General features: G+C 42.4%; 1 protein-coding gene across 1 annotated transcript; it reads left to right on the top strand.

Moving 5' to 3' along the window:
- Positions 1-10720: 10720 nt before the first annotated feature.
- Positions 10721-13111, top strand: LOC117542145 (neuropilin and tolloid-like protein 1). The gene is made up of 4 exons (XM_034209612.1): positions 10721-11395; positions 12209-12265; positions 12361-12495; positions 12810-13111. The coding sequence occupies exons 1-4, from the start codon at positions 11368-11370 to the stop codon at positions 13109-13111; spliced, it is 522 nt and encodes a 173-aa protein (XP_034065503.1). The 5' UTR covers positions 10721-11367.
- Positions 13112-18720: the final 5609 nt, after the last annotated feature.

The raw sequence follows: 18720 nt of genomic DNA, 5'->3' as shown, positions 1-18720 counted from the left end.
AAACCAAGAACACAACATAACATGTCAAAAAGGATATATATATTTACATCATACCTATCATTTTAAGTTTCATTCATTCCTTCATTACAATCCTAATATAAATGTATGTCGCTTATTTTCCGTTTGAGTGAATGAGTAGGCCTACATTATTTTCTTGACAACAACAAAGAAATAACATCTTGCAGTGAGCATTTGGCTTTGTGCCATTTTAACCGTGAGGCTTATCCACTGAAGCTTCATCCAAGTGCAACATTTAACATTAACATGAAACTAGTTATTTTAACACAATTCTTACAAATTCTAACAACATTATTTATCCGTGTAGAAACCATTGGTGCGTTCACACGGGACGCGATGTGACTTTTGGGGGCAGCGCGATGACATAATAATAATAATCCTTATATTTATTATAGCACTTTATCAATGACTCTCAAAGCGCTTTACAAATACACATTACACATACAGATCATACATACATGTAATGGTCATCTACTGTGGACAATACCCACAGGAGCAAATTCAGGTGAAGTGTCTTCAAGGACACAACGGCCTGACGCAGTGGGGCGGGAGCGGGTTTGGAACTGGAGTTCCCCAACGCCCCCTTGATCTGATGATCAAACGCACAGACCACTGCGCCACCCGTCCCATGAAGTCAATGCAAAGAAACGGACAGAGGCGGTTGATGCGAGTGACGCATTCGCGCGGTAGCCAATCAGCGGTGAGGATCTCAGCCTGCCGTCACGTTGAATCAGAAAACCAAAACATCAGCGGTCAGCTGTTAGCCCTCAGAGCTCACAGCTCCTCATATCTGTTCAGAAACTGGACAAAAGTGAAACCACAGACTGTCTGTGTCATGGAGAATACAGTCGCTGCTTTATTTATGTCTGTAGGCCATTGTTGTGAGTTTGGACGGAGCATATACAACGTTAGCTTAGCCGATCTCCATTCAGAAAACACGCAGCCTGCCGTCTGTCTGCAGACTTGTTGTCACATCAGTATGTAGTCTGTACCATCTGTGCAGTGAGTTCAAAAATATGCAGCATCACTTGAAGTCAGTCTATTATTTTCGGGAGCGACAGGGAATGTCTCAATGACACGTCAATCAAGGGGCACCTGCTAACCGGGTGGTGGATGATAGGCTTACATCTAAAAACGTTATTAAAAAAAAAATGGGTGCGTAATCTACCCACGATCTACCCGCACCACACTGGTTGGTGACCACTGCCTTAAACGCTACACAACTAAATAAACAATGACAAACCTTGACTTGCCAAGGCTTTGGTAATGAGAGCACATTTCATTGATTAGATGCAGCATATCTTTGCACTTATTGGATGCTGTAAACAAACAGAGGGCTGAGTCTGTGTGGGCAGTGATTCTGGCTTCACTCCCCAAACCTCCATCCAAGAAAGAAATATGTGTGTTGCTGACATTGGTGACTCTTCACTAGGGGTGTTAAGGCCCACAGAGTGTCACTCCACAGGGTCTATAGCATCACCTCCCACCCCCCTACCAAGTGGCTAATGAGGTCAAATGACGAATTACACAGTCAGTTTAACGCGGGGGCTTCATGCACAGAGCAGATTGCACAGTGTATGTTGGACCAAGACTCCTGTGAAGTTTCCTTGATGCCATATCATATGGAGAGGAGGGGAAGAAGTAACACACATGTAGGAACAGGAAGTTTGCTGAAAAGTGTTTTTAAAATCGCCCTCTCGTAGAACTACTAATGACGAATTACACAGTCAGTTGAACGCGGAGGCTTCATGCAAAGAGCATATTACAGAGTGTATGTTGGACCAGGACACTTGTTAGAGCCAGTATTTTGTTTTGATAAGAAAGGCCACCAAATTGTGACGTCTGTTGTCAACACACTATAAAATACTACAATTCCCACGGCGCCTGCGCTAAAGTGACAGTGATGGGTGGAAAGACGCCGTCAAGGAACAGTTTTTAACCGTCCAATTACCCTTTAAGTTATCAAGTTATATAAGCCTTATCAAGAAAGTTGAGTGGCTTGAAAGAAAAACAAGGAAGGAAACCACGACAACACCGGCGAGGCAGCCATTTCATATGGAGAGAGGAGGGGGAGAAGTAACAGACATGCAGGAACAAGAAGTTTGCTGAAAAGTGTTTTTTAAATCGCCCCCTCGTAGAACTACTCAGCAGAAATGTGCAGACGCAGAAATGCAGCCGACGCTCAGGTTCACAGACAGTGCAGCGGCCCCTCTTGGGCTCAGATTAATTGCTGGATGGATAACGCCACAGTGATTGACAGATGAGTTGCAGCATCGAGGAGACGAGAGAGATGAATGTGGAGCAGCTCAAAGTGAAAATTAGCATCGAGCGCTTTGAATTCCTCAAAAGAAAGTATGCTAGAATCAAACATTTGGAGTTTATCTTGCAAAGTGTGATTTCAGTCATTTTGCAACGCTTACAGATGTCAGCGTTTTGTTCAGACTGTGCATGTGTACCAGATATCTATGCAGTATTATGTTCTCTATTGAAAGTAATGCATCTGATCTAAATTATGCATTGTGTGCGGTTCATTTTCCATTCCTCACCTAAATGTCACAGATGTTGCCTCCATCTGTAAGTGTAATAGTGTGTGCTTGCAGGTATTAAAGCACATCTGACCTTCTCTGTGTTCTAGAACTGTAATGAAGAGGATGGGACTTAAAGAGAAGAGAGACATGACCTTTAATCATAGGGTTACAGTCATTGTAAAGTAATTACAGCGAGGAAAACAATTATACTTAGAAACCTCCTTGTTCTTGCATGTTCAAAGGAGATACTACGCCATTACATGCAAGCATTAAATCACAGATTCATTCAAATCACAGATTTCAAAATATTTCAAAACACTTAGGACAATGTCTGTGCACAATTCAACATGTTTATGTAGAAGTGCAATACAGTTAAATGGATCCACCTTTGATCATTTGCTGGGCTTTTTTGTGCTTAGTGCTCTGTGGTACTTTAGCTATAGCAGGGGTGTCAAACTCAAGCCCCGGGGGCCAAATCCGGCCTGTGATTTCATTTTCTGTGGCCCCACAAGAGCTTGCAAAGAATATAATATGTTTATTATACAGTTGCAGGCCGATTTACAGAAGCACGTTGCCCATAAACTACATATCCCACAATGCATCTGAAATGTTACCTTTTCCCCCCAGAATTTGGCTTTTCTTTTTAAATCATTTTGTGACATTCTCACTGACAAACTTGCAATTATTTCCCCTAGACTTCTGCTTTCAGACGTAGTTAATTATGAAGTTATTACCCTATCTGATAATAATCCAATGCAGAGGCAGTAATGTAATATAATACGTTATTTTATATATATTAAATATTTATATATGTATTTTTATATAGTCTTAAAGTTACAACCGGTCAATCAGTCTGTGGCTATAAGTATGGTTTTAATGTCTCTTGCTTTTACATTAGTGTGCTATATAAATAAAGTTGGATTGGATTGGATATCTTTTTTCCAACAATAGTTCAAAACGTTACATTTTTCCTTTTCGGTTTCCTTTAACCGTGTCATTTTGAACGGGGTTTATAATGGCATGCTGCAGTGCAAACTAACAAAGGCACCTCAACACAAGCCACAGGTAGTGTATGTGCTTTCATCTGATGGACTTACACTAAACAAAAATATAAACGCAACACTTTTGTTTTTGCTCCCATTTTTCATGAGATGAACTCAAAGATCTAAAACATTTTCTATAAACACAAAATAACCATTTCTCTCAAATATTGTTCAAAAATCTGAAAGAATCTGTGATAGTGAGCACTTCTCCTTTGCCGAGATAATCCATCCCACCTCACAGGTGTGGCATATCAAGATGCTGATTAGACAGCATGATTATTGCACAGGTGAGCCTTAGGCTGGCCACAATAAAAGGCCACTCTGAAATGTGCATTTTTGCTTTATTGGGGGGGTCTGAGGGGGTCCGAAAACCAGTCAGTATCTGGTGTGAGGGGTAGGGGTAGGGTAATGTTGTGAATCGAGTGGCCTGTGTTCGTCGTCCATTACATACGCCTGCCCATACCATAACCCCACCACCACCATGGGCCACTCGATTCACAACATTACCCTAACCCTAACCCTAACCCTACCCCTACCCCTCACACCAGATACTGACTGGTTTTCGGACCCCCCCAATAAAGCAAAACTGCACGTTTCAGAATGGCCTTTTATTGTGGCCAGCCTAAGGCACACCTGTGCAATAATCATGCTGTCTAATCAGCATCTTGATATGCCACACCTGTGAGGTGGGATGGATTATCTCGGCAAAGGAGAAGTGCTCACTATCACAGATTTTTTCAGATTTGTGAACAATATTTGAGATAAATGGTTATTTTGTGTATTTAGAAAATGTTTTAGGTCTTTGAGTTCATCTCATGAGAAATGGGAGCAAAAACAAAAGTGTTGCGTTTATATTTTTGTTCAGTGTATGTTCCCAACTGCTCCAGGTGCTGGGCCTGATAAAGGGAATCTATCACCAGAGACCCAGACAGCCAACATAGCATAAAGAGCTCCGTGGTGAAGCGACCTTTCCTTGTAATTTGTGTCCTGCTTAATGAACTACGAGGCGCCTTGAATGACAAATAAATGGTGTTTTTTTAGGCCAACACACTGTCAGTGCTCAATGCATCGCTAATAAGGTTAATTTGAGTCCCAGCGCGCAGCAGGAATTAGCCAAAGTGTTTATCCACTCCAGCGCTGTCCCCTGTTACTCTGACAAACAATGACACAAAGTGAGGCTGGACTCACTCATCAGCTCTGTGCCAAGTGAGCACGATGCAATCATGAATGACTTGCTGTTTTGGATATGCTGCGGGGAAATATACTTCCTCTGACTGGTATTCTGCAAGTGAAGCTTATGAGTCTTGGTGTTTGAAAGAGAAGCAGAGAAACTGTTGGCGTGAAGTCAAAGCTGGGAAATGAGCAGTCATGGAAAACCCTTTCTTTAATGCTTGTGCATAACCCTAACCAATCAACAAATTATAATAACTGACAAACCAGTCAGTGTTTTTGTCACACTCCCAGGTTTATGTTACGGTGTTAGTGTTGTCTGTCTGGTTATGGGTTTTGTAAGTCTGTTCATTCGGTGTTTTCTCTGGTCCTCCTCCCTGTCGTTAGTTTCCCTGGTGTGTCTGATTGTCTCATTGTGTTCACCTGTTGCCCTCGTGTTTCTCCCTCCCCTGCCCAGCTGTGTCTTGTCCTGTGATTACCCTTCTGTGTATTTAGTCTTCCATGTCGGTTCATTGTTTCCCCTCCATGTTATTCCACGGTCTGTGTTCCTTCTGCTGCTCGTTTGTTTTGGATACTTTGGATACTGCCTTTTTTGCCACAGCTTTTATTATTTAATAAAGCTCGCTTTTCGTTAAATTCTGCATTTGAGTCCTACCTGCTTCACCCAATCGTAACAGTTTTGTATGCCGTCAGAAAACACAAGATTCAACAAGACAATCAGATGTTCTTTATTTAACTTCTAATCATACATTTAAAGAGATAGAGAAGAAGATCCACTGGGCTGTTAATATGTGTAACACCACTGTTATCTGGAGTTCAATTATGAGTCCAAATGTATTCAGGGTTTCAGTTGAATCTTTACAGATATTACTGACGCAGGATTGTCTCGTAAGTCACGATCCATTTTGTGTAACTGTTAGTTTGCAAAGTGGCAAAGCTTTACCAGCTAATGAGTGGTGATTTGCATGGTGATACATTCAAACATATCTTATGCATTTCAGATTCAGGAGATACAGATATGAAAATTGCCAAAAAGTAATTTGGCAGCACATCTTAAAGGTGGGGTAGGTAATTTTGGAGAAACCAGCTCGAGATCGCGAGAATTTTAAAATACACAGCCGGAACAAATCTGCCACTTCCTTACAGAGCCCCTCCTCCAACACACACGAACGCGCACATGACCAATGAGGGCACGAGATAAGTTTGTGTAAGGTTTTAGCGCTAGTATCCTGTTAGTTGTTGTGTTTTTAGTGTTTGTCCATCTGTCTTATTTTAATGACTCTACCCTCTCTTTCCAGGTGTCTGCACTTCCTGTCCATGTGTGTCACCTCTTAGACTGATTGTTGTTCCCGCCCCTGTGTGTGTGTGTGTGTGTGTGTGTGTGTGTGTGTGTGTGTGTGTGTGTGTGTGTGTGTGTGTGTGTGTGTGTGTGTGTGTGTGTGTGTGTGTGTGTGTGTGTGTGTGTGTGTGTGTGTGTGTGTGTGTGTGTGTGTGTGTGTGTGTGTGTGTGTGTGTGTGTGTGTGTGTGTGTGTGTGTGTGTGTGTGTGTGTGTGTGTGTGTGTGTGTGTGGTGTGTGTGTGTGTGTGTGTGTGTGTGTGTGTGTGTGTGTGTGTGTGTGTGTGTGTGTGTGTGTGTGTGTGTGTGTGTGTGTGTGTGTGTATAGTCCTTCTCTCCCTTTGTCTTGTGTTGGTTCGTCTTGTCTTTTCGTCATATCCATGCCTGTTTACCAGAGACCTGTTTTTGCATTACCTAGTCGAACCTAGTGATTCTATGGAGAGTCCTAGTAGATCCTAGAAGTTATTATTGAAAAGCTTTGTATTCTTTAAAATAAAGAATATTACAAAGCAACGAAATCGAGCATCTGAGTTCTTATGAGCCCATCGTGTCAGTTTGTGCCCCGAAGGAAGGCTGACAGGCAGGTAGGCCATCCAGTTACTTTAGCCGGCTCAGATGATTGGTCGTGCTTTTTACAGCGCCACGGCTTCCACAGATGGCTTTTTTTTAATGTATTTTTTGTCAAAGCACTTCAGATATTCATTGCTATCGGGATGTTAAGAGCATTCCATGGAATATAACAAAAAGTGTATCTCGAGCCGGTTTCTCAAACTTACCTACCCCAACCTTTAAGTCCCCGAGTGGGACATTGGCAAGATATAGAGAATAGTTGCTTTGAAAAACAACGCCATCTTATCCAACCCTGAGAGCTACCTCTGCAGAGGGGTGCCATATTTTTCCTACGAGCCAATCAGAGCAGAGCATTTTGCGGCGGGGTTCTTAAAGAGAAAATGGAGCCTTTAACAAAAAAATGAACACAGTTGATAAAAACAATTTTAATAAACAACTTTTAGAAGATTAAAGCTTGAAACCATGTTCTATTACCAAAAGCACACGTATGAAACTTAAATTGAGCACAATATGTGCACTTTCAGTGAATATAAAGCAGCAAACGGAGCTGTGGATGTTTAACGTATTGATATACCAGCCCGTGTGTAGTCGTTTGCGCTGCATTTTAAACGTCCGGCGCCCATTTCCCTAAACTGATTACAATTACAAATGTTCTGTTCGGCCGACACAGCACAACAGTTATCTCCGGCCAAACGATAGACCTCCTTAATTAAAAACGTCCGACTTTGAGGCTGCTGTCGAATGAATTATTTCTCGGCGATGCCTCGGCGCCTTTCAGTCAAACAGACAGTTAATACATGAGCGAAACCAGAGGCTGCTGGTAAATTCTCCAGGGCTACTGTTGCATACAGTGGGCGCGATAAGCCTCATTTGAATAATTCCCATATCGCGCTGCTGTCTTATCTCCGAGTTTACCCATCAGAAACGTGCGGTGTGCTGCTTATAAAGTTGTGAGGCACCTCTGTTGATCAATAACAAACTCTCTGCATTGTATGTTGCTGCAGATATTAATGACATCCCCTCAGACTGGAAGATCTATAATAGGCTTTGCAGAGAAATTGACATTTTGAATTCTTTTCAGCCATGAAATATCCGAGGAGCCATTCAGACTGTGGGCTTCCTGGCAGCTGATTGCAAGAAAGAGACTGGCGAATAGCTTCAGTTCTGTTTTGAGTTGGACTGAATCCCAGGTCCATTAAATCACTCTGTATAACAGATTAGAAGGAGCTATTAGTTGAAAAGAGTTCTGAGATTTCCCACTCCCACGCGTATTCTCAAAGTCAGCTTGTCTCTTGAAATATATGCATTACCTGCTGTAAAAACACTTTTACAGCAGTGAGCACGGGCCAATCTCTGGGAGCGGATGTAATTAAGAGGAGGACGTTAGAGTGTTTATCTCTCCATCTTAAGAGGGTCCTTGTACTCAGTGGGCATAACGTCACAAAAAGATGAGGCCGGTTTATTAAAAGTATATTTAAAGCCGATCCAAATTGTCCACTATGAACATTAACATGCACACTGAAGGGGAGCGGGTCCAAGACACTCTGCAGCATCTGAAGATGGACATTGTCCGCTGGATGCCAAGACTATTTTTGGGATCCGGAGTGTCTGACTTGTCCCTGGGCTCTAATCAGCTCTGTCATCAGGTGTGAGAGCCGCTACACAACACGCACACGCACGCACACACACACACGCACGCACACACACACACACACACACACACACACACACACACACACGGAAGGAAGGAAGGAAATGGGTCTTTCTCACTTTTCTGAGGAATAAAAGGGAGGAAAATGGCTTCTTCACTTTACCTGTCTGTCTTTTTGTAAACATGGAGAGGTAAGGATGATAACCTTGAAGTGATTGGCTGTCTTTTATAGGTACCACTCAAATACAACAAAGACTTTAGGGCAAGGTTACTTTGGTTTGAGAAAAAGTAACTTTCTGCCTTTCTGCGTACAATTACGCAGCGTCCACACGGCAGCGTCGCGTTGAAGCTTGCCGGTGGGCGTGTCTGGCGTGCGACCAACAACCAATCACATGAATCTCCCGCCCCCGGACACACAAGCACGCGGTTTGATTGGCTAGAGCTTGTACTGGCATATGATTTGATTGGCTGACGCTTCCATCGAAGCTTCAAAAGTTGAACTTTTCTCAACTTTTGAAGCGAGTAACGCGAGCAAAGCGACGGAACCACAATGCAGTTCGGCAAAGCGTGACGTCACCCCATTCAAAGTGAATGGGAAGAAGCGTTGAAGCTTCAACGCACGCCGCCGTGTGGACGGGCCGTAAGTACATTTACCCACGTACTCTGCTTAAGTACAACTTAAAGGGGACCTATCATGCAAAATGCACTTTTTATGTCTTTTATACATAACCATGTGTCCCCGGTGCGTCGGGGAACTCACGCAGCGTCAGAAAATAAAACCCTCTCTCTTTTCCTCCGTACCCAAATCTTTTAAAAACAGAGGAACAACGAGCGGATACAGATTTGCTGCCGATCTGACGTCAAATCGTCAGCGGACCCACATAAAGTTGCTATCAGAAACAATGCCTGACGTGTTTTGGACGTAATCTCGTCTTTGTTTATATTAGCAAGCCTCGCTAACACTCAGAGCTAACCTGTACTGGAGAGCACATGTGTTTAAAAAGCAGGAAATAAAAAAAGGAACTCACCTTGTGATAAACCTGCAAGAGAAAAAGCATTTGAGCTCCATACTGTTTCAGAAATAATCCTTAATGGGGTTTAAACAGGATGGCGTTTTATCACAACAGAATTTAACTTTATCTCTGGTAGAATTCTGATCAGGCATTAGCCCCGCCTCCTCTTTTTTTTTTTCAAGATAAGGACCCAAGATCTGCGTTTCTCTAACAGGGCTGCAAAAGAGGGGTATGAGCAGTATGAGGCGTGGCTGCAACGGGTGATCTGTTTGGTATATTAAGCAAAAAACTTCACAGACATGTTTTGTATGTATGGCCCTACAATATATGTTTTCCAATATAGCATGATAGGTCCACTTTAAGGAAAGGCTACTTTGCTTGAGAATTGAGGGTCAATTGTACATTTTACTCGACTACTTTGGTCTGCCGGCTTTAGGTCCCTTTTAATATATTTTGCCATCCTCTTCTTGTTGTGTGAACACCATGCATCTCTAGATGTGTTGATGTTGAATGTTGTTAATAAAGTGAAAGATTAAGTGTTTCGTTCAGGTTTGAGTTTTAGTTGATTTTAACCGGATCAAAGCTGGTAATGAGCAGGATCAGGATGAAAAGCATGCTTTGGTGCTTCCTATTTCTCCCCCACTTCATTTCATTCTGCAGCCTTTCTCATGTTTGATCTCGCTGATAGAACTCTGACATGTGATTAGCGTGTGTTTGTTTATTCCATTTCATATCTCATTGCCTTTTTCTGCTTACCTTTCCATTTCCATTGCGCGGCATTTCTCCACGAGTTGCAATGCATTCTGCTGCTGCGCACACACGAGCGTGTCCTTCTCTACTCCGGTGTGTGTGTGTGTGCGTGTGCGTGCGTGTGTGTGTGTGTGTGTGTGTGTGTGTGTGTGTGTGTGTGTGTGTATGTGTGGTCTAGCATTACTATACTTGTGGGGACCTACATCTGTTTACATAGTCACGTGTGGGGACTGGCTTCCCTTATGGGGACAAAATGGAGGGGAATCATTAATTTTAGGGTGAAGACTTGGTTAGGGTTAGGTTAAGGGTAAGGCATGTGTTGGTTATGGTTAAGGTTAGGATAAGTCTCCAGGAAATGCATGTAAGTCAATGTAATGTCCCCTGAAGTTATATATACATGGTATGTGTGTGTGTGTGCGTGTGTGTGTGTGTGTGTGTGTGTGTGTGTGTGTGTGTGTGTGTGTGTGTGTGTGTGTGTGTGTGTGTGTGTGTGTGTGTGTGTGTGTGTGTGTGTGTGTGTGTGTGTGTGTGTGTGTGTGTGTGTGTGTGTGTGTGTGTGTGTGTGTGTGTTGAGGAAGTGCAGGAGAAGTTTCCAGTGCGTGCCTCAGAAGTGCGTGCGGCTGGTGGCGCATTGGCCGGCAGTGAACGAGGGAGGAGGGAGATCACACATTGACTCTTTGCTTTCCGCGAGGACTCTCCTCCAGTTGGAAGAAGCCGGGAAGAGAGAGGGACGCACTCAGACCTGGAGCTACAAATAAAACCCAGAGGAAAACACACTTAATTTCGTTCTTTTTCGGTTTGGGTACCCGGTGTTTTCCAGTGGATTTTACGCAGCGCTAGAGTGGAGGGACGGCTGCAGAGATGAGCGATGCGCGGTGAAGGACCCCCTCTCCTGACACAGGGACCAAACCAGGCTGATATTTTCCCAAAGAAGATTGCAAAGGTGGAGCAATTAGAGAAGGGCTGATGACGGGACTATTAATCATTTCAGTGCATCAAAAGCACCAACGGGAATTAGAAACGCTTGGATGGAAATCGGGCGAGTGTTTAGAACTGTTTTTGGTTTTATATGAAACTGGTGATTAGTTCATCTGCGAGGACCTTTCTTATTTCCCCTTAAAGATTTTAATAAGGAGTACATTTCCCCCCCGGAAGGTTGCATGGTACGAGCGGTTTCCCGGAGTGAATTTTCAGAAACTCTCAACTCAATCTCTTATTTCTCTCTTCAAGTATTCCTAAATCTAAATGGAATTAGTTGAGTCTGAAGCCGCTTGTGAAAGGAACAGACATGGTACATGGGCACAGCTTCCATCACGGTAAGACTGCAGCAGATCAACAAGCAGTGCTCATTAAGATCTGATTGCTTGTACCCTAACGAGAGAGAAGTAATCTTTTCATTAAATACAGAGCAACAGCTTAAAGTCAGAATAAGAGCATGCTGATGAAAGTAATATCATGACGGCATGCACTGACTCACTGCAACCTGTAAACTGAAGGTCACCAAGTTCTTGGAGGGCTTCAGGGGACATTATTTTGGGAGGGAATGATGTTCAATAAGCTGTGGGGATTGCATGTGTTTATAGTCAACATTCGTCTCACAGAATCGATTTTTGGTATTTATTCATTTTGTAGTACTTTGGGTTATTTTAGATATATTAAAAGTATTTGTAATTACATTTCTGTTGTTACTTCTCTCATTGTTTATGTTTTATTATTTATTTTGAATTATATTTGTATTATTCCAATATTTGTTTGTGTCATTTTTAGGTACTTCTTTAGTTATTTTTTATATACAAACGAATTAAAAGGGTTATATCCTGATTCATTTCAAAGCAGTCCTTCTGTTTATTTGTTTTTACACTAAAGGCCTAGTTATTTTATGTGCTATTTGGATTCTTTCAGCCATTTTGTACACAACAGATGCTGTTATGGCTATTGTTAGGTATTGTGTGCTTTTTGGGGCAGAAGGTCGAGCACACCGCTGATCATGAAATGTGTTCCCTACTGACTCAACCCTACGTTTAGCTGAACTCAAGCACAACAAATGTTAACACACTGTGGGAAATAACACAGAAAAATAGCACGCCTCAGTTGTCCCTCATAATGTATTTGTCTTTCTCTTCTTACAGTTGTTGCAAGTCTTCTCATACTCGGGTTGTCTGGGGCAACAAGGAAGGATACAGCAGGTAATCTGCATCCCAAAACGTCTTTCTTTACTGCTTACGCATGCTCTTTCCACGGCTTTAATCTCTCACTTTCTGCTTTTCTCTTTGCTGAATAGCGAAGAACAACTCGGGTGTGAAGCCTGCAGGTCAATGTGGAACGTGGGTGAAGGAAGCAGAAGGAGGGATCTTCACTTCTCCCAATTACCCAAACAAATACCCTCCGACTACAGAGTGTGTTTACATCCTCGAAGGTAAATACATTGGTTCCCTAAAAACAATCCCACAGTAACTTCTTAGAGAGCGATCAAACAGCTCATTAAACCAGCTGGTGTTTTTAACGTTATGAGATATTATTAGATGGATCAGATAATCACAAAATGTAGAGGCTAATCACTTTCACAGCTTGGTGTTTGGGAGATGAATTGACAAACAGCCGGGGTTGGAGGTATTGAGCGTGAGGGCGTGCTGATAATGAAACAAGTTGAGCGTTCATCAGTGAAAGCATGACTAGTATCGCCCCCCCCCTGCTGTGCCGGGTGGTAATTATTTTCATTGTGTCTTCCAGCACCACCAAGGCAGTGTATTGATCTACACTTTGAGGAGAATTATTCAATCGAGTCCTCTTGGGAATGTAAATTTGACAACATCGAGGTTCGGGATGGACCCTTTGGCTTCTCTCCGATTCTGGGACGGTACTGCGGCCAGCACAGCCCGCCTGATATCAGGAGTAGCGGCCGATATCTGTGGATAAAATTTGTAACGGATGGTGAACTGGAAGCCGTGGGATTTTCAGCAAGTTACAACTTCACTGCAGGTACTTTAACTTTTTATCCTCACTGCTCTTGTCGTGATGCTTTATGGCTCTAGCAGCGGATGAATAACAAACATCATCCGGGGAAGTCACCCTTGTGGGAGTTTCTTGCAGGTTTATTGATTGTCTGTCTGCACACACTCACTATTTCCAATCGGCTATATATTGTCATTGGCTGGGACACTCTTGTAACTGCGATTTCCTCTCTCTGTATCTGGAGTGGTGTCTGATTTTAATTCAGTTCAGCACTTTCCAGGGCAGGAAGTAGTTGAGAGGGCGAAGGAAACTAATCGGTATTGTCGAACACAATCTTGGCAATTAGGGTTGTGTGTAAAACCTTGGCTTTCTTAATTTGCCTCATCTATGGTTGAGATCCCATTACTGAAGCAAGCGAGAGGATTGATGACAAGGAATCAGGGCATAACCACAATTTAATATTCCTTCACCTACACTCGACTGGGTTTAATAACACTGTCAACTTTCTTTGTGTGTTTGAGTTTTGAGTGCCAGGAAGCAGGAACGCTATGCCGATTTGTCTTCACATCCACTGCACCTGCAGGGGGGTTTTACCGTGAGTTTATAGGATGAACACTTGTGCAGTACATCAAACGTTCATCCCAAAAGACATGCTACTAGCTGCAGGCAATGCGAAAGAGGTAAAGAGGGATATAGATGTATCTTTCAAGGCTTTGTGTGTGTGTGTGCGCTATCAACCTTATGGGAAATTACAGAGAAGAAGTGCAGTCAATAGGAATGAAATCTAGTGAGGAATAAAGTGAAGGACCGTGCGTAGTTAGGCAGACGTGCAGCTACTGTTCTGACAATTGCAAGCAGAAGTTAAATTGCTTCTGTGAAACTACACCCAAGTAAAACTGCTCGATGCATTCAGCGTAAAAGCTACAGGGTGTTTCACTGTCAGATACAATATTTGTCATGCAATTCACAAAGTGGTTGGTGAGAACATTTCAAGAGGAGTGTAAGGCATGATTATGTTCTCAGTTAAAGTCTGAGATTGCTGTCTGCTGAGGCATGAATCTCCTGCAGCTGCACACACACACACACACACACACACACACACACACACACACACACACACACACCCACACACACCACACACCCACACCCACACCCACACACACACACACACACACCACACACACACACACACACACACACACACACACACACACACCCACACACACACACACACACACACAACACACACACACACACACACACACACACACACACACACACACACACACAGCGCTATCAACTTTGATGTTAAGTTTATATATTGACAGTACATGCATAAGCTCTTCAGCAGCAAGGCTTGTTGTGTAGCCAAACCAGAGAATATCATTGGATGGATGGCGTTTTAGCTCATGCTAAGTATGCTAACTTTTAAGAAACAGTTTGGACATTTTGTCTCAGTTCACCAAGCACTGGGCTAATTGTGCTAATTGTATCTTCCTATTGATTATGCAATTGAACTGCCTCTAGAAGTAGCCTTACATCATGTATTAACCAACATTTAAGCTCACTAAATACACTATTTCCTATTTATGTAGTTGCGTTAAAACTTTCATATTGCTAAGCGGCTAAGCTAACCAGCTGCAGCCTCATATTCACCATACAGACAATTGTATTAATCTTTTCATCATGGCAAGAAAGCAAATTAGCATATTTCCCGAAGATGTGAAACTACTCATGCTTTTCCATCTACATGCTTGTCTGGGGTTCTTTCTCGTGGTACTAAAAGATAGTTTGCAAAATGATCTTCTCTAATGGAATCGACCAAAAATGAAGTATAGTATATAAATGCAAGGAAACACCACACAAAGAACTACTCCAGAAGACACACAGGAAAGACGATTTGTCATTTCCAGGCCTTGATAGTCAGAGATGAAGCACCCGGACCACATGCTGTGTAACGTGCAGTTGAAGTATTGTTCCTCCCGCCTGCTTCTCTCGGGAAGCTCATTGAAAATGTGCTGAGAGGAAAGAAAAAAGCCCTGCCTCTCGCCTCGATAGGAAATATCTGTGGCATATGATTTACATAATTAAAGAAGATAAAAGCCCTGAATTCACTCCTCTTGATACTCCGATATGTGTATGAATAGTGTCTCACAGCTGCTCTGCTAACCATGCTAATACATCCCTGATGAATGGGAGAGGAGAGAAACATGGGGTGAAATGAATCAGTCTTTCCTCAGCGACTCGAGGAGCGGAGACATAACAACTGGATGCCTCCTTTACATTCTGCGCGCGTCCTCTCAGAGACTCGTGCTCCTGATGACTAATGCGCTCAGTACAGTACAGCAGTGACTGGAATCTCACAATATCCATATTAAATGTTGAGGTACCTCAGTGTAGCTCTTCAAGTCTGCAGCTGCTTTGTGTTGAATGTATGTCAAAGGAAGTAGGAGCTGTAACACACTCACTCACTCACTGACTTACTTAGTCCTAGGGATGTGATGTATATGTCAAACATATCACACCCAGATGACTCCTGCTTGCGTCACACCACAGCTCCTCTGCAAAATGCATCAACGTTGATCTTTTCAATATATTTCTGTAAATCATCTGTTCAACTATCTACTAATGAATTATTCAGGCACAACGAAATGCTTGCAGTGATGAGACTGTCTAGCATCTGTGTGAGGGTTTAGTGAAGCTAACAAGGCTCCATCTGACAGGATGTGTGTGTAACTCACTTTTTAGGACTTGAAACCAAATAGTTTAGTTGTACCTAATCCGGAAAATGTAATTCCATGTTTAGGCCATTATGAAAATTGGCTTCTAAGTGCAGCTGTTTTCGTGTTTATTTGTGCGATCTGTATCCGGATATTTGTGAAGGAAAAACACATTTGAATGAACACAAAGCGATCAGATCAGCCAGTCTGCATCTTGGGCTGAGGGTTAGCATCAGGTCAAGTGTAACTCGTTAAAGAAGAAGTTACACAACTCTTCGTCTTGCTAACTCAAGCAAGCCTCGCAGTATTAGCATAAGATGGCAAGCTTTCCTCTGCACTTGTGCACTGAATTGTTTCCCTTGTCACTGGTACGTGCCATGCTTACTGACAAGCCTGTGGATTGGATTTCAATATCCAAATACAAATCACGTGATAACACCAGGTGTAAATGCAGCTTTAGATAAAACCACACAGTCTTATTTGTCTGGCTCTTTGCACGACAATAAGAGCATAAAAAAAAGTGGCTAAGTGCATATTATTACACTATTAGCTAACCTCGCGAAAATGCCAAGATGCAGAATACTTACAAACGTTCCTAGAGACACTTCACCCCAAATTGCTCCTGTGTTGATTGTCCACAGTACTGAGTATGTAAGTCGCTTTGGATAAAAGCGTCTAACAAATGACATGTAATAGTAATAATAATGCCTCCTTCAAGCATCATGCAGAGCATACTTTACGTGTATAGTAGGAGTCATCATGCACTGCTATTCAATCAAGAATAAAATGCAGTTGAATTGATTAGGAAAGGAAAGCCTGGGAGAGATCTGGAAATCTCAGGCTGAAGCTGTGTTTGAATTTGCAAAGTAACTCTTTGTCATTATTCTGCCCAAATATATTCTTCCTGGAACAATAACTCAGCTTAGGGGCAGCTTTAAAGTGAACGTGTGATATTGGGCTAATGTCTAAAGTCAGTTTGGTTTTACAAAAAGGACCAGAGCTTATCAGCTGTCTGTCACAAAGTGCTGCAGGGATGAGCTTTGTATTTAACCTCGCTGCCCTGGTTCCCTCCACAAAAAGCTAATTGGATTCCTTTCCATTGGATTTGGGATTTCTTTCCGAAAATAAGATTTGCAGCAAACAAAACCTTTTGATTGTTTTGTTCAGCAAGCGCCACTTTTATGATTTTTGAAATGCAATCGGCAGAAATAAAAAGCCCTCGTTACCGTAAGAACCAACTTCATCACAGTGGTAGGATTTTCGATCGCAGCTTAGCTAAAGATGGACAAATGTTTGGCATAATGACATTTAATAATCTAATAGGCACTTTTATTGATGCATGAATGCTTTAAATGTACAGGTTGGTATTTAATGACATACTTTAAGTTGTAAAACCATAGGTACAAACCTCTTATGCTTAACAACCTTATTTCTGGGATCTGATTTGGTTCGGGAAACTCCCAGAAACCTGCAGGTCCGCTGCAACTCTGACTACTTTTAAATCCAGGATGAAGACTTTTCTTGTTGCCGCTACTGTTAATTGAGCTATTCACATCTTACACTGCACTGTGACTTTCATTCATGTACCTGTGTTATTCATGTTTTAATATCTTTGCTTTTTAATGTTTCTAATGTGTTTAATGCTCTTAATGTCTTTTGTGAAGCCCTTTCAATTGCCTTGTGTTGAAAAGTGCTATATACATAAACTTGCCTTGCCTAACCAAAAATCTGTTTAAAAACCCATTGACCTCGGGACAAAGTAACCTGAGGCAAAAGATGCTGACTAATTTCCTACTTGAAGGACCCATTCTTGCACGAATAAATGTAGTAAAGCCAGAACAGTAACAAGCCTCAAAGCACAAAAAGTTGCCTCCTGCAGATTCACATCATCTCCGGAAAGCCAAGGTGTTGCTTTGTGACAGGCATCCTTTCAGACCTTATAGCAACTCAAAGTGGAGTGTGCAGCAGGGAAAAGAGAGTAGGAAGCATGGTGTGTGTGTACTTCTGTTCTGTGTGTGCACTCTGAGCAGGATTCAGCTTTTCAGTTCGTCCTATAGGGCGCCGTGACCTTACACCCTGTGGATTTGTAGATTAAGTGATGTTTCAGCACCTGAAGCCAGGGCACAGCTACTAAAAGCTGAGACCCAGTGGTGGGGCAGATGCTCTATAGATGCTCCGGCAGTATATCTTCGACCCAAGGACAAGTGATATACTGTTCCTTTACTGAAAATCTTCTGGGGGACATGAACAATCCATAAACAGAATACTCATGTGGACCATTTCAGCTGCGTCTTAGATGTGATGTATTTCTTGCGACAGTGAAGACATTTTAAAGATGCCTGTGTTGTTTCAGGAAGAAATTGAATTGGATTTGTGCAGTTTTTAGTATATAATGTATTTTTTTAATGTATTTTGTTACCATTTTAGAAGCTGGTGTCAGGTGTGGACTGTGGAACATTTCTTGGACCTTTTACTCAGACAATTATCACTGAAATCTGAAAACATTAGGTAGTAGGTAGGTAGACAGGTAGGTAGGTAGACAGGTAGGTAGACAGGTAGGTGGACAGGTACTGTAGGTAGACAGACAGACAGGTAGGTAGACAGACAGATGGACGGACGGATAGATTAGAGTCCAAAATATTTCTGAATTAGCATTGCAAATGATGCTGTGTTGTGCCAAACACAAACTCATATAGTGGATAAAAGTTATTGGAGTGAAATAGAAACTGGTCATCATGCCATGCAGCCTCACATGTGACCCCATAGTGCTCCTACTGTGTGTTTATAATGAATCCAGGCCATGACTAATGTATCGAGATGACATTGATTGATCCACGCGCCTCATCGCCCCCACCGAGCTGTAACTGGACTGAGAATCATTTTGCAATGGAATGAGATTATAGCTGGAAAAGGATATATGGGCCTATCATAAAGGAGACAGGGCCATGAGATCGAACCTAGATGGGCTC

Source organism: Gymnodraco acuticeps, unplaced genomic scaffold (assembly GCF_902827175.1).
Source record: "Gymnodraco acuticeps unplaced genomic scaffold, fGymAcu1.1, whole genome shotgun sequence".
NCBI lineage: Eukaryota > Metazoa > Chordata > Actinopteri > Perciformes > Bathydraconidae > Gymnodraco > Gymnodraco acuticeps.
The sequence above is the reverse complement of the archived record's forward strand: the minus strand, read 5'-3'. Positions and strand labels throughout refer to the sequence as shown.